General features: G+C 42.7%; 2 protein-coding genes across 2 annotated transcripts in view; one reads left to right on the top strand and one right to left on the bottom strand.

Moving 5' to 3' along the window:
* Positions 1-9,179, top strand: part of LOC310774633 (protein HID1-like) — an 18,446-nt gene extending 9,267 nt beyond the window's left edge. The window contains exons 7-19 of the mRNA XM_083634733.1: positions 302-533; positions 724-780; positions 892-1,032; positions 2,687-2,777; positions 4,204-4,355; positions 6,781-6,859; positions 7,043-7,207; positions 7,401-7,628; positions 7,777-7,925; positions 8,032-8,127; positions 8,274-8,365; positions 8,597-8,755; positions 9,045-9,179. Coding sequence (XP_083490859.1) covers positions 302-533; positions 724-780; positions 892-1,032; positions 2,687-2,777; positions 4,204-4,355; positions 6,781-6,859; positions 7,043-7,207; positions 7,401-7,628; positions 7,777-7,925; positions 8,032-8,127; positions 8,274-8,365; positions 8,597-8,755; positions 9,045-9,108 — 1,705 coding nt within the window. The 3' untranslated portion in view covers positions 9,109-9,179. The remainder of the gene's footprint in view (positions 1-301; positions 534-723; positions 781-891; positions 1,033-2,686; positions 2,778-4,203; positions 4,356-6,780; positions 6,860-7,042; positions 7,208-7,400; positions 7,629-7,776; positions 7,926-8,031; positions 8,128-8,273; positions 8,366-8,596; positions 8,756-9,044) is intronic.
* A 786-nt stretch (positions 9,180-9,965) lies between these two features.
* LOC310774634 (proton channel OTOP3-like) lies at positions 9,966-13,347 on the bottom strand. The gene is made up of 6 exons (XM_083634734.1): positions 12,878-13,347; positions 12,644-12,780; positions 12,465-12,523; positions 10,543-11,392; positions 10,261-10,431; positions 9,966-10,141 (listed from the first exon to the last, which is right to left on the bottom strand). Exons 1-6 carry the CDS (start codon positions 13,263-13,265, stop codon positions 9,971-9,973), a joined length of 1,776 nt encoding a protein of 591 aa, XP_083490860.1. The 5' UTR covers positions 13,266-13,347; the 3' UTR covers positions 9,966-9,970.
* Between the last annotated feature and the right edge of the window lie 879 nt (positions 13,348-14,226).

Consider the following 14,226-nt stretch of genomic DNA (forward strand, 5'->3'; position numbering starts at 1 on the left):
TTGGCAAAAATACTTGCATACAGTACATTAACCACATTAACCTATACTGCTAGAGAGATGTACGTGTGCCTTGAGAAGATAAACTACCCCTCTTCAGAGCCCTTCTAAACACATGGAAAATTCTAACAGCACATCATGCGTAACCACTTGAATGAGATATACAGTGCACACACACGCACACACACACACACACACGCACACACACACACACACACACACACACACACACACACACACACACACACACACACACACACACAGAGCGCTGATCTCGACCTGTCTTATCATCCCTTCCAACCAGACATGCCCTGCCTCTGTTCACCTCTCTGCTCAACGTGGTGTGTGCCTACGACCCGGTGGGATATGGCATCCCCTACAACCACCTGCTGTCCTCCGACTACCGGGAGCAGCTGGTGGAGCAGGCTGTCCAGATCCTTATCGTCACCCTGGAGCACGAAGCCGGGTCGGCCGCCAGCGCCGCCCTCCAGGCCCTGGACCCCTCCGCCACCCCCGCAGCCATGGGGGACCAGGATGTAAGAGGGCAAATAGCCATAAATATTAATAATCTGAATTCATTTCTCATATTTATTCATTATCTATTGTAATAATAACATACAGCGGGCTTTTAAACCATAATTATGATCACATAAAAGTAAATAAAACATGACGTTTTCCCGTTATGAGACTTTAAAAGTCACCTGTTCTTTTTTTTTTTTTTATCAGCCTGCTGGACCTGATAATCTTTTTGTGAATTATTTATCCAGGATACACAGAGAAGAGGTAAGATAGAGCTGGTTGTTCAGCATTCACTATGAGCTGCTATCTGCATACATGCGGTCTACAATAAGTATTTGATAGGACCTTAGTGTTTGACTCTTTTTTGTTTCTTAGGACTTTAACTTCATCCTGAAAGGCCTAGCAAAGCTCCTCAATAATCCGCTGGTCCAGACCTACCTGCCCCATTCCACCAAGAAGATCCACTTCTACCAAGAGCTGCTCATTCTGTTCTGGAAACTCTGCGATTTCAACAAGGTGTGGAGATTATTGGAAACCGTTCTGTGAGCTCCAGTATCTGGAAGCTTCAAGATAGATTCACCTTCTTTGGCACTACACTTTGGTCTGGAACCATATAAATCAAAGAAATCAATGATTTGGAATATCTCATGCATTCTTTAAGTAAACTATATTGGACCAAAAAGGCTTCGGCTCTGACACAAGCCTAAAGAACAATTATTTTCAATCTATCCAGAGTTTATAATGTTTATACATTTATTGTAACACCCACTCTGGGACGCTGCCACATGGCCCATAGTTGTGGCCCCGTCCCCAGTTTAACGACCACTTTGATTAGACTTCCAGCTCACTCCTGAGAAGCACAGTGTTGTTTCAAAGCCTGATTTCACGCAGTTGTGTCGGTTTCTGGAAGAACAGTCTGAGTTGGCATCTGAGCATAACGGAATGGCGGCCCAGCTGTGTTTGGATGATTCCCACTCAACCGAGCTTCTCTCCACAGACTCCCTTCTATCTCTGCCATTTGGACTGGGAGCCTCTGTGGCACATACCAGAACCATTTAATATAGATAAGACACACCCCAACTGGTCAGCCAATGAAGTTTCACACCATTGACAGACAGCCAATCACAAGTTGATGACCACGCCCATTTAGGAGATCAGAAGAGGACCATTTCTTATTATTGGTGGAGCCTGGAGTGAGGTGTCTCTATCTATTAAAGGTCTCTGCACAAGTGCACATATGTACCATGGTTACATAGCGCTCCTCTCCCCACAGTGAGCATGAGCAGATGATGGGGGGGGGGGGGCGGGGGGGGGGCTGCTGCTGCTAAGTGTTAACCAAAGAACATGCACACATAATGTTGAATAGCTTTAGTAGTGTAGTTTAGCTGAAGCTTTCAGATAAAGACCCTTTAAGTCTATTTTGAAGCAAATGTGCTTCTAGTTATTCCAACTAGGTTAAAGTCTTAATATGTTCTGTACATCACCTACAAGTACACAATCTTTGCTGCCTTGAACCATGAATTTGGGCTGGGTGATATGGATACAATCAAATATCATGATATTTTTTTTACCAAATAGCTCAATATCGATATTGCATCAATATGGTAGGGATTGGTGCTTTGACAAAATATTGACACAATGAGATTTTTGATAAATATTCATCAGTAATGTGGATGATGTAATGACTAAGTGGGTAAAGGCAAATAACAGAACAGCTAGAACAGTCTGGTAAGTTCAGAAAATTACATCACTTTACTGTAATGCAGCATTTAAAACCAGGAAAAGACAACACGTATGCCATATTACAATATCCAAAATCTAAGATATCATCTAATCTCATATCATGATATAATATCGATATATTGCCCAGCCCTACCATGAATATGCAAAGAAATACTCAAAATATGTTTTTAAACTGTGATGCGATCATCCCACAAGTGTCAAATGGTAAATGCAAATTGACTTGCATGTATTGTTTTAATACCAAAATAGATTCAAGATTCAAGATTTTTATTGTCACTCCATGGTACAAGTATCACGTGTGAAATTCTTGTGCTGAGGACTCAGTTTACAACATAGTACATAATGCCGTAAATAATGCCGTGTGTGTGTGTGTTTGTGGTGTGTGTGTGTGTGTGTGTGTTTGTGGTGTGTGTGTGTTGTGTTTCAGAAATTCCTGTTCTTCGTGTTGAAGAGCAGTGATGTGTTGGACATGCTGGTTCCGATACTGTTCTACCTGAACGATGCCAGAGCCGATCACTGTGAGTCATGATGTTGTGTATGCATTGTGTAGTGTATGTTGTGTGCATATTCCAGTCAGTGTTGTGTATGCATTGTGTAGTGTATGTTGTGTGCATATTCCAGTAAGTGTTGTGTATGCATTGTGTATGTTGTGTGCATATTCCAGTCAGAGTTGTGTATGCATTGTGTATGTTGTGTGCATATTCCAGTCAGAGTTGTGTATGCATTCTGGATGTTGTGTGCATATTCCAGTCAGTGTTGTGTATGCATTGTGTAGTGTATGTTGTGTGCATATTCCAGTCAGTGTTGTATATGCATTGTGTAGTGTATGTTGTGTGCATATTCCAGTCAGTGTTGTGTAGGCATTGTGTAGTGTATGTTGTGTGCATATTCCAGTCAGTGTTGTGTATGCATTGTGTATGTTGTGTGCATATTCCAGTCACTGTTGTTTATGCATTGTGTAGTGTATGTTGTGTGCATATTCCAGTCAGTGTTGTTTATGCATTGTGTAGTGTACATGTATGTTGTGTGCATATTCCAGTCAGTGTTGTGTATGCATTGTGTAGTGTATGTTGTGTGCATATTCCAGTCAGTGTTGTGTATGCATTGTGTAGTGTATGTTGTGTGCATATTCCAGTTAGTGTTGTGTATGCATTGTCTAGTGTATGCTGTGTGCATATTCCAGTCAGTGTTGTGTATGCATTGTGTAGTGTATGTTGTGTGCATATTCCAGTCAGTGTTGTGTATGCATTGTGAATGTTGTGTGCATATTCCAGTCAGTGTTGTGTATGCATTGTGTATGTTGTGTGCATATTCCAGTCAGTGTTTTTTATGCATTGTGTAGTGTACATGTATGTTGTGTGCATATTCCAGTCAGTGTTGTGTATGCATTGTGTAGTGTATGTTGTGTGCATATTCCAGTCAGTGTTGTGTATGCATTGTGTATGTTGTGTGCATATTCCAGTCAGTGTTGTCTATGCATTGTGTATGTTGTGTGCATATTCCAGTCAGTGTTGTGTATGCATTGTGTAGTGTATGTTGTGTGCATATTCCAGTCAGTGTTGTGTATGCATTGTGTAGTGTATGTTGTGTGCATATTCCAGTCAGTGTTGTGTATGCATTGTGTATGTTGTGTGCATATTCCAGTCAGTGTTGTGTATGCATTGTGTATGTTATGTGCATATTCCAGTCAGTGTTGTGTATGCATTGTGTAGTGTATTGTGTGTGCATATTCCAGTCAGTGTTGTGTATGCATTGTGTAGTGTATGTTGTGTGCATATTCCAGTCAGTGTTGTGTATGCATTGTGTATGTTGTGTGCATATTCCAGTCAGTGTTGTGTATGCATTGTGGATGTTGTGTGCATATTCCAGTCAGTGTTGTGTATGCATTGTGTATGTTGTGGAAAATTCTCTGCAAATTGCAGCTCTTTGTTTGTGTGCCTGTAGCCCGTGCAGGTCTCATGCACATCGGTGTGTTCATCCTCCTGCTGTTAAGTGGAGAGAGGAACTTTGGCGTTCGTCTGAACAAGCCTTTCACTCTCCGCGTCCCCATGGACATTCCCGTCTTCACAGGCACCCATGCTGACCTGCTTATTGTGGTAAGTAAAAGGCGTGGCTCTCAATATTGGTACAATATAGGGATGCACCGATTCATATATATATATATATATATATATATATATATATATACTAGCTCCTTTCCAAAAAATTAGAATATCATGGAAAAGTTAGTTTTTTCCCATAATTCCTTTCAAAAAGTGAAACTTTCATAGATTATAGATTCATTACACACAAAGTGAAATATTTCTAGCCTTTATTTGTTTCACTTTTCATAATTTTGGCCTACAGCTCCAGAAAACCCCCCAATACAGTATTTCAAGAAATTAGAATAGTGTGAAGAAAATCAGCAGTTCTCAGTTATGACTGACTTCAGCCTCAGTCTACTCCCTCTGAATCTCCGCCTCACGGGAGAGCGTATGTATGACACGCGGGGTGTTATCTCGTGTCATACATACGCAGAAATGCAGTTTCTCGTGCAGTTCATATGCAACTTCGGCGGCAGCAATGGCGGCAGTAAGTTGAAGTAACGTTAACAAACTCGCAACCACTAACCCAAACCCTAACCCTTAACCTAACCCTGACCCTAACCATAACCCTAAACCTAACCCCCATAACTTCCACGTAAAGTTATTATGCATGTTAGATTTATAATGTAAGTGGATGAGGCAAATGTGTTTTTCTTCTTACATATAGCGCTAATTGATTGATTAAGCTGTACATTGAGGGACGGCCGTTCTGTCACACGGCCCGCTACAAATCTACAGTATCATTCTCCACTTAAGCTACAGAGATTTGCTGATCGCTGAGCCATTGGCCATAATGGCTGTTGTGCTCTCTCATAGGTGTCCTTAGCTCAAATATGCGGCTGGTTGCGTAGGTACCCGGCGGTAGATACATTTTGGTTTTAATCTCTTTTCGTCCCAGGCTTTATTGCTTGAAAACTGCTTGAAAAGTCCTTGAAATGTATCATTACAAAACAAGTGGCAACCCTGAAGTAGCTAAAGTGTAGTGTGTGTCTGTGTGAACAACAGCACTCTGTGTGTGTGTGTGTGTGTGTGTGTGTGTGTGTGTGTGTGTGTGTGTGTGTGTGTGTGTGTGTGTGTGTGTGTGTGTGTGTGTGTAAACAACAGTGCTGTTTGTGTGAGTGTGTTCTTCATGACCTTCTTCTGGCAAACAGCTTGCAGGTGCTGAGTGTGTGTTAGAGATGGAAATGGAAATTAAATTAATTTAATTTAATGTAAATAAACTGATCCAAATCTTGGGGGCATTTTTTGCCCCTTGATAATGGTTTTTAGGGGCATTTTTGCCCTTGCCACTGGCTAATTTCCTACACTTGTTGAAACAAACAACCTTTAATACTGTATAACCTTCTTTCACATGATAAATCCCAGATACCAAACCAGTGCCTGTTGCTAAGTGCACGAGTACGGTAGCCAGGCAGAAATGATGTGACCCAACTGAACGCTCAATATCAGCCACTGCAATCGGTGAACGCCATCTTTTTTGCTGATAGGCCGATTGCAGTCAACAAGGCCTTATATCGGCCAATACCGATATATGGCCTCTATACAATACTTAAACCGTATGATAATATGTTGTGTGACAATATTGAGATTTGATACTGCAATATAGTGACATTTAAAAGTGCTTTATTTAATTTGATTGCAGTTAATGTGGTCATTTGCAAAATCCTTGTTTTTGTTTGGCAAAATCATCTTTTCCTTGGATTTTTGGAATTACTCACTTCTTCTATTTATCCCAAACAATCTTCTGTTGATGCTGGAAACGTAAATTTCATCACTTCCATTGAGCTGGAGGATAACGGACAACACCCCTATCTTCGCAAAAGCGGTAATTTAGCGTTTGCGCTGGTTTAACGCCAATGCAAATTGGGGGCGTGCACAAGCGCATGCTTGTTATAATTGTACTGGACATAGGCGTGCCACATGCCAAACCAGGCGTTTCAGCACTAAAATGTGGGGATAGATGGCATTATCCTATCGTCAGCAGCGCGCAATTACTAATATTAATTATAATATTCTCTTCCAGTTCCATCTTCCAGTTCCAGTTATTCCAGTTAATATTTACATAGTTTCTCAACATGTTTCCACACCTTAGCTGCTTGGCCAATAATTGGTCCAAATTTGTGGACACAATCTTTAAGAGGTATGGTAGAGAATATGTCTCCCGAGTTTGAGTGTTGAGACAATCTTTTTTTTTTTCAATTTCAACCCAGGATACATTTGTCCTTTCATCAAACCAATTTCTCAATGCTTGAAGTGTAAAAGAATAATAATATAACTCAAAATTGGGAATGTTAAGCCCTCCGCTTAAAAAAAAAATCATACAGTAAAACTGTGTCTGATTCTTGGATATTGCTGTCAACATGCTATAGATAGAAAATTGACTCTTGGCATAATATCATAATCATAATAGATATTTTCTGTACTACTTCTTGATTAGATCTTCCACAAGATCATCACATGTGGACACCAGCGCCTGCAGCCTCTTTTTGACTGCCTGCTCACAGTAGTAGTGAATGGTGAGTGTCACTGAAATGCTTAAACATTGCTCCCTGTTGGCTAACTAGGAGAACTGCAGAGAATTTATAGTACCAAAAATAAAGCATGTCTGCCATTTACTGCAATAGCATGTCAATGGTGAATGCATCATGGTTTGACACTGTGGAGTTTTGACTCACTGTTTGGTCTCCCTCGGCCCGCAGTGTCGCCTTATCTGAAGAGCCTGTCCATGGTGGCGGCCAACAAACTACTCCACCTCCTGGAGGCCTTCTCCACTTCCCTGTTCCTCTTCTCCTCCTCCCAGAATCATCACCTGGTCTTCTTCCTGCTTGAGGTCTTCAACAACATCATCCAGTATCAATTTGATGGTGAGAACGTAGATGGTGAACTTTGACGATGTTGACCTTATGCAGGGAGAACCGATGCCAGTAGACGGTTGATCTCAGACATTGTTCATGTATCAATCACAGTTGAGACCTTGATTCAGTTGGAAAATGTAGGATATGACTCCTCGTTTTAAGCAGCAACTGCAAAACCTCCGTACACCTATCTCCCTCTCAGGTAACTGCAACCTGGTGTACGCCATCATCCGTAAGCGCAACATCTTCCACCAGCTGGCCAACCTGCCCACTGACACAGCATCTATTCAGAAGGCCCTGCAGAGGAAGAAGAAGTCCAGGGCCGGCATTTCCAGGACCAACTCTACAGAGACAGAGACCATGGAGGGCTCCAGACCAGCTGTACCTGCAGAGCCGGGCACGCTCAAAGCCAGCCTAGAGGCCACTCCAGGTATACCATGCACCACAAGTTTCATCATCACCAGTGTTGTCTATCTATTCTCAAGCATCTTTTATTCTCAATGAATATCCAATTTATGAAGAAGACATTCCTATTTCAGGTAATCAGTACAATGTCTTTTTTTTTTTTTTTTTTTTAGCAATTGACAAGTTAACAGAGAAGGCCCAGATAAGTGAAGATGGCACCATGGTTGCTCTGCCACATTCACATTCTCCACAGGCCACTGCTGAGAGCAGTGCCACAGCTGCAGTCAGCGACACAGAGTCCAACTCAGAGAGAGACCATGAGGTGCCGCTTCTGATCAGTGATGCCCTTCTTCTGTTTTTGGTCAACTATTTTTTTTTAATTTTTTGCCATGTGAAAGTGACGAGCATGTTCCCTATGTTCCTGTCAGGTCTTACACACAGAGTCTGAAGCAACGAGGAGTCGACTGTCAAGTGTGTCATCAACAGCCACGAGCCCTACGGCCTGGAGCCCTACTCCAGACTGGGTAATGAGAAGCCTTTTCCTTCCATCTTTCAACCTGTCTTTAGTTTCTAGGGTTTGTTATATTTGATGGTTTCTTTAGCAAAATATATTCACAAAGAAAGTGTGATTTAAAATAGCTCGTCGTCTTCCACCATGCTGTGTTCTCAGGTGCTGTCATGGAAGACGAAGCTACCTCTACAGACCATCATGCGGCTGCTACAAGTACTGGTTCCCCAGGTAGAGAAGATCTGCATAGACAAGTAAGAAATCACACAACTTCTACTGTTGTTCAGAAGGAAATGGGGGTATGAATAGGTGACACTTAATTCCAGGAAGGAACTTCAAAACTATTCTTTTTAGTTTTGAAGTGATCTGTGAGTTGATCGTTTTCATTACATTAGTACATTTATGTATAGGACAATGTGGCAGATTATTACTTGAATCAATAGCATTGGTTTGATCTCGATGAGAGTGTAGTGTGTCTTCTTCAGGGGTTTGACAGATGAGTCAGAAATCCTGAAGTTCCTTCAGCATGGCACCCTGGTGGGCCTCCTGCCAGTCCCTCACCCTCTCCTCATCAGGAAGTACCAAGCCAACGCCGGCACTGCCATGTGGTTCCGCACCTACATGTGGGGAGTCATCTACCTACGGTGAGCAAAATGGATGAGACAATTGCAGAGCAAATCTATTTACAGCGACAACACACTGAACCAATTATCTGAATAGGTCTATTGACAGGGACAACACACTGAACCAATATAGCTGAATATGTCAGGCATCAATACTCAGTGAGGCAGTCTAGTAGATTTGCCTCAGAGCAAACACAATTTATCGTCTCAATGGCATTTCATAGTAGCTCGCCAAGCGTCATTGCTTTTGGCCGTCATGGTTTGACTTTTAACAATGACTTGATTTTCTCTTGCACTCTTGTTGCCATAGTAATGTGGATCCTCCAATCTGGTACGACACGGACGTGAGACTCTTTGAGATCCAGAGGATTTAGAGGAGGTGGTGACGCCTAATCTCCACTTCTTTACCTTCTGCCAACTGGATCTACCGCTTCACCTTCCTTACACCTGAACTGTGATCCGTATCAAGACGTCGGAGGGAGATTTCACATCTTGTCCACATTTCTTTGCACAAAAGAAGTTTTTTTTGGTTCCTTTTTTTATTTGCCAACCTCCAGAGTTCAGAGAATCAAACAGAATAAAGTGTCAATAAATCAATTACAGCATGCTATCCAAGATGATAGTGAGTGCAGAAGAAGTATTGCCAAATACAGTAGTCCTTAAGCTTTGACCGATCGAATTGAGAGATGACATTTATTGAACATTCATTTATCCATTTTGCCAAAAATACTTAAAATGACAAAGGGAACTTTTGCACATATTAATATATTTCATTCACCTTTACTTTACTGTAATTTCCCTTTCATATCTTTGAAGGTCCTTGTCATGTATGAACCCCTGGAAATAAATGACTGACATTATACACTAAACTAAAGCATGCTATCATACTTTGGGCTGAAAAGGAAAGTCTTGCTGAAAGGAGGGAGACAGAACATCTGCCAGGGTATTCTATTGTTATTCTAAAGATATCTGAATAAGGTGTTGTACTCTGTCACAGTAGAAATGTCAGTGGAAACATTTTGAGATCGGATACAATTATTTAATGAAAAGAGAAATTTTCTTGAAATATAAAACATTTGAATAAATCATTTATGAATGTTAATTCTATCCAATCTGATTTTTCTTTTAAATTTTTTACCAAATTTGTGGTCAATTGAATATTTTGTAGGTCAACTCATCCATCCCTTTGACATTTGAGGGTATTCGAGTTAGTTTAAAAGTCAAGTAGTCTTCTCTTTATGCAGAGATGAGCAACTCCATCAGGGCTGCTACAGAGTGCATCCTGTAGAAGACCCCAAGAGGCTGGCCCAGGTTCACCAGGACGAACCACGCGGTGAAGCCGAAGAACTGTTTCCCCAGACCGTTCTCAAACTGGGGATGGGCTCCAAACGCAGGGATGACCCACAGCTGAAAGAAGAGAGGGGGAATTTGTGTATTCTTATTACATGTATGGAGAAACTGCTAAGGCCATTTTATTCTGAAAGAAATCTGCTAACAAACATAAAAGACATAGTTGGTTCCATTACCATGACATTGGAAAGGATGAGGAAAGCGCATATTTCTTGTGTTGCTCTCTTGGCCCAGGACTTTTTCCTATTGTCGTCTTGAACAGCAGGTGGTGCTGCTAAGTTTCTCTCCAGCAGTGAGATGTCTGTCTTCCCCTCCTCTTGCATTGGGACAGATACCTTTTTCTTAAGCTGTGGGACAATTGTACCATCAATTCAGTTTTACAGTATATAATTGAAGAAAAGTTTTCGCAATTTTTCCAAACGTTCACAAGAGGCTGAATGAAACAAAGGTGTACTTACATTGAAAATGCTTCTCCTCTGATTGTCTTTCTTCTTGATGAGAAGGCTCGGGTGCCTGTGGAGGCCCTCGATGATAAAGATGTTCTGGAGGATGAGCTCCAGCAGGCTGAGGAGAGAGTAGGCGAGGTCGAGGCTCCCCAGGGGCCCGCTGGCCCCCATGGCCAGGGCCGCCACCAGGGAGAAGTAGGACAGGGCTAGCTGGCCCAGGGCGGCCCCCACCAGGAGGATCACGTCCAGGCTACGGGTGGGGTTGTGCCCCGCCTCCTCTGCTCGCCTCTCCAGCCTGTGGACCAGCATGCCGGCCAGGCAGCAGAGAGACATGGCGGGCATGACAACGAGATGGTATCCGTAAAATATGAGGAAGGCGGTGAGGCGGAGCTGGCGCTGATTCACCCACACCTGATAGAGGATGAAGACGGTCACTCCCGCTACGAGGACCAGGCCGCCCAGCAGAGGGCCAAATAAGATGCCCCCCTGGTGAACGATGCGTAGGGTGAGCTTCTGAGCAACGTGCTGATGGGGACCAGGACTCATCCGGCGGCCGACGTTCTTCCACATCACATAAAGCATGCAGCCTGCCATGAGGTAGTACTCGATGTGGAAGGGGTAAAGAACCTCATAGCCTTTCCTGAAGATGAGGCAGGCTGCGCTTGCGCTGCACTGACAGAAGCTTGAATTGCCGATTGCTGGAGGCAGACTTTCAGCTTTCAGGCAGCTTTCAGAAAAATTTGTGTTGGTGAAATCCATCTTGTCTTCCTTCTCTAACTCAATCTCTTGGTGGATGGTGTCCTCTGTCACTGCGTTCAGCCACAGCAGCAGGTCTGCAGAGAGGGTCATCATGAGCCCTGACCTGGGTCATTGTGAAATCATACATTGCAAATAAACATAATGATAAAGTCAAATACAAAATCTAGTGAATGCCAGTGTTATGCCAAACTCTGCATCCCCGGCGAGAATTGCATCCCAGGACCCAAGGACCCAGGGGAGACCCTCACCCTTCAGCTGCCTTCTACCTCGATTTAAGTCAAAACAGCCCAGAAATATGGTGAAATAACTTCATAAACGATCAACATCTGATTGTTTCTCATCATTGATTAACCCCCACAAAGAAGAGTTGGGAAACGACAACTGACATGACACTGTCATAACCATGACATGACCTGTCATGAACATGAAGGAGGCTTTATGAATGTTTGACTGTTGTCATTAAGTGTCATTCGGTAAATTATGTCATCGTTAATGCAATGTCAACATTGTTTGAGATGTCTTCCTTATGACAACTTGAAGTGTAATTACACTTAATGACATCTTAATGAAAATTTCAAATTGTACCACTGTATTTGAGGTCAAGGAAAACATTAATAACACAGTTATAAACTCATTTGACAGTGTAATGACACGTGATGACATCTTAATGAAATGTTCAAATTGTACCACTGTAGTTGAGGTCAAGGAAAAATATTAATAACAGTTATAAACTCATTTGAAAGTATAATTGCACTTATTGACATCTTAATTCCTGCTATGTCATGTTTATGACAGGTTATGTTGTCTTGGTTACGGCAAGTTGTCATAACAAAGACATTGATAGGTTATGGTATCTTAATGTCAAGTTGTCATAATGAAGACATATCAAAACAATGTCAACATTGCATTAACAATGACGTAATTTACAGAATGACACATAATGACAACAGTCATAAACATTCATAATCCCGCTATGTTCATGATAGGTGTCATGTCATGGTTATGACTGTGTCACATCAGTCATATGCACCCTCAAGTAAAGTGTTACCGAAGACCATATCATTTTTAAACAGTAGGTTACCATAGAAATCATTTCTCCTGCAAGGTGGGGATGCAGAATTCAGCATAACACCGGCAATTGATGTATCCTTATCTAAACTAAATGAGACATGTACCTGGTAATGATCTTGTGCCTGTGAATGCAGTCCTTGGAATGAGCCCACAGTAAATATGTCTACAAAAGAAAAATAAGCAATTATTCAGGCACAAAGAGTTGTAGGCAAAATTAAGAACAATATATAAGTATATTATGAAGCTACAGTAGCCTATTATTCATTGAAAAGCAAATAAGTACCTGTAGCCCTAGAAAGGGCACCTCGATGAATGGGGAGAGGACTTTAGCAGTAGGCTTACACTCCCTCATAATGATTAAATAGCCGATCCTGAAGATATACAGCAGTAGGCTGAATGTAGCGAAAAGCATGAGGACCACTGAGATAGAGGAAAACAAGAAAACACATTTTGCTTTGCTTAGAGTGTCCCAAAACAGATGTATAACGCAATAACATCTTGAGAATCAAGATCTTACCTGTGACGGCGATTCCCCCGGCGTGGTGGTCTTTGTGCGGGCAGATGCCGGGCTGCTTCCTGGCCCACAGCAGGTACCACATCATCCAGCCCACGCTGAAGACCATCAGCAGCACCATGAAGACCTGGGGCTCCTGGTGCTTCAGGCCCGTGGGGTTGAAAGCCTGGCCGGCCACCAGCGCGGCCCCCAGCAGCACCACGTTGAGCCCCAGCAGTCCAGAGAGCAGACGCCGCCCACTTGGGACCCACACCAGGGCCGGATCCAGCTCTGGGTTCTGCACCTGGAGGTCCGAGCTCTTCTGGTTCCTCGGTTCATCGCTGGAGGGAGTCCCAGGTGTCCCCCAAGAGGAATCAAGCTCTGAAACTCTGGTTGTGGGATCTGGATTCATACTCACCCCACCGCTTGGAGATCTTCCTTGCCTCTCTCTCTCCCTGGTTCAATCTGACTCTTTGGTTCCTTTGGACCCTCTCCCCTCCTTCTCTCGTTCACATTCAGTTTCTGGAGCTTTCACTCATGCCGTTCCCACAGCATGTGAAAGCGAAATGCTGTGATGCAACATGTGAGGGCATGTAGCCTATTCAAAGAGCAGTTTGACATATAGTCGTCCTCTTAATCTTCCTTCCTCAGCGGTATAGGTGCGGTCGTGAGCCCAACCATATTCAAATGATTCAAAATCGTGACACACCTTTCCTATAAACAGTCTCAAGTTACCTTGTTTACTTTTCCTGTTGACCTTTGTGATTTGCACACGTTTTGTCACATACCTTGCATCATGGCCTTCAACTAACTGAGAAGAATGTAGACGTGTGGTCTCCTATGGCCTCTTCTGATACACAAGCGATTGTTTTGTTGAGCAGTTTAATTGAAGTAAAGTCAGTGAAATTACTTTTAGAGGGTCATTGAGGCTGGGCTCTGTGCCACCCACACACAGTCTGCACCAGACACTGACGTCACGATAATGTGTTCTTATCACTGCAGTGACTCAAGTAGCAGCTCACAGTTCACTCCAAGCTGATTAACGTGCAGCTACTGGAACTACAGTATTTCCGTTTGGTATGGGGGGAGTCACTGTCGGAAATAAATTGTGTTAAGTGTGCAGGAGGTGTCACTCCAGGTTATACATCTGGACTACTTCCTGAGGTTGATGAATGGATGATGTGTTCCAGTGTATTGAACCTGGTGTAGGCCTACAATCTTTAGTGGGCTGCTGGTTTCTTCTCCCAGTCCCTTATGATGATGATGATAAACATGGACCCTTTGTAATAAGTGATTTTGTTCTCTCTCTATAGAATTTGAATGAAGTACTTATTTATTTGTCCGTTAGGAAAATTGTTCTGTACATCATCGTC

Source organism: Poromitra crassiceps, assembly GCF_964638095.1.
Source record: "Poromitra crassiceps genome assembly, chromosome: 4".
Classification (NCBI taxonomy): Eukaryota; Metazoa; Chordata; class Actinopteri; order Beryciformes; family Melamphaidae; genus Poromitra; species Poromitra crassiceps.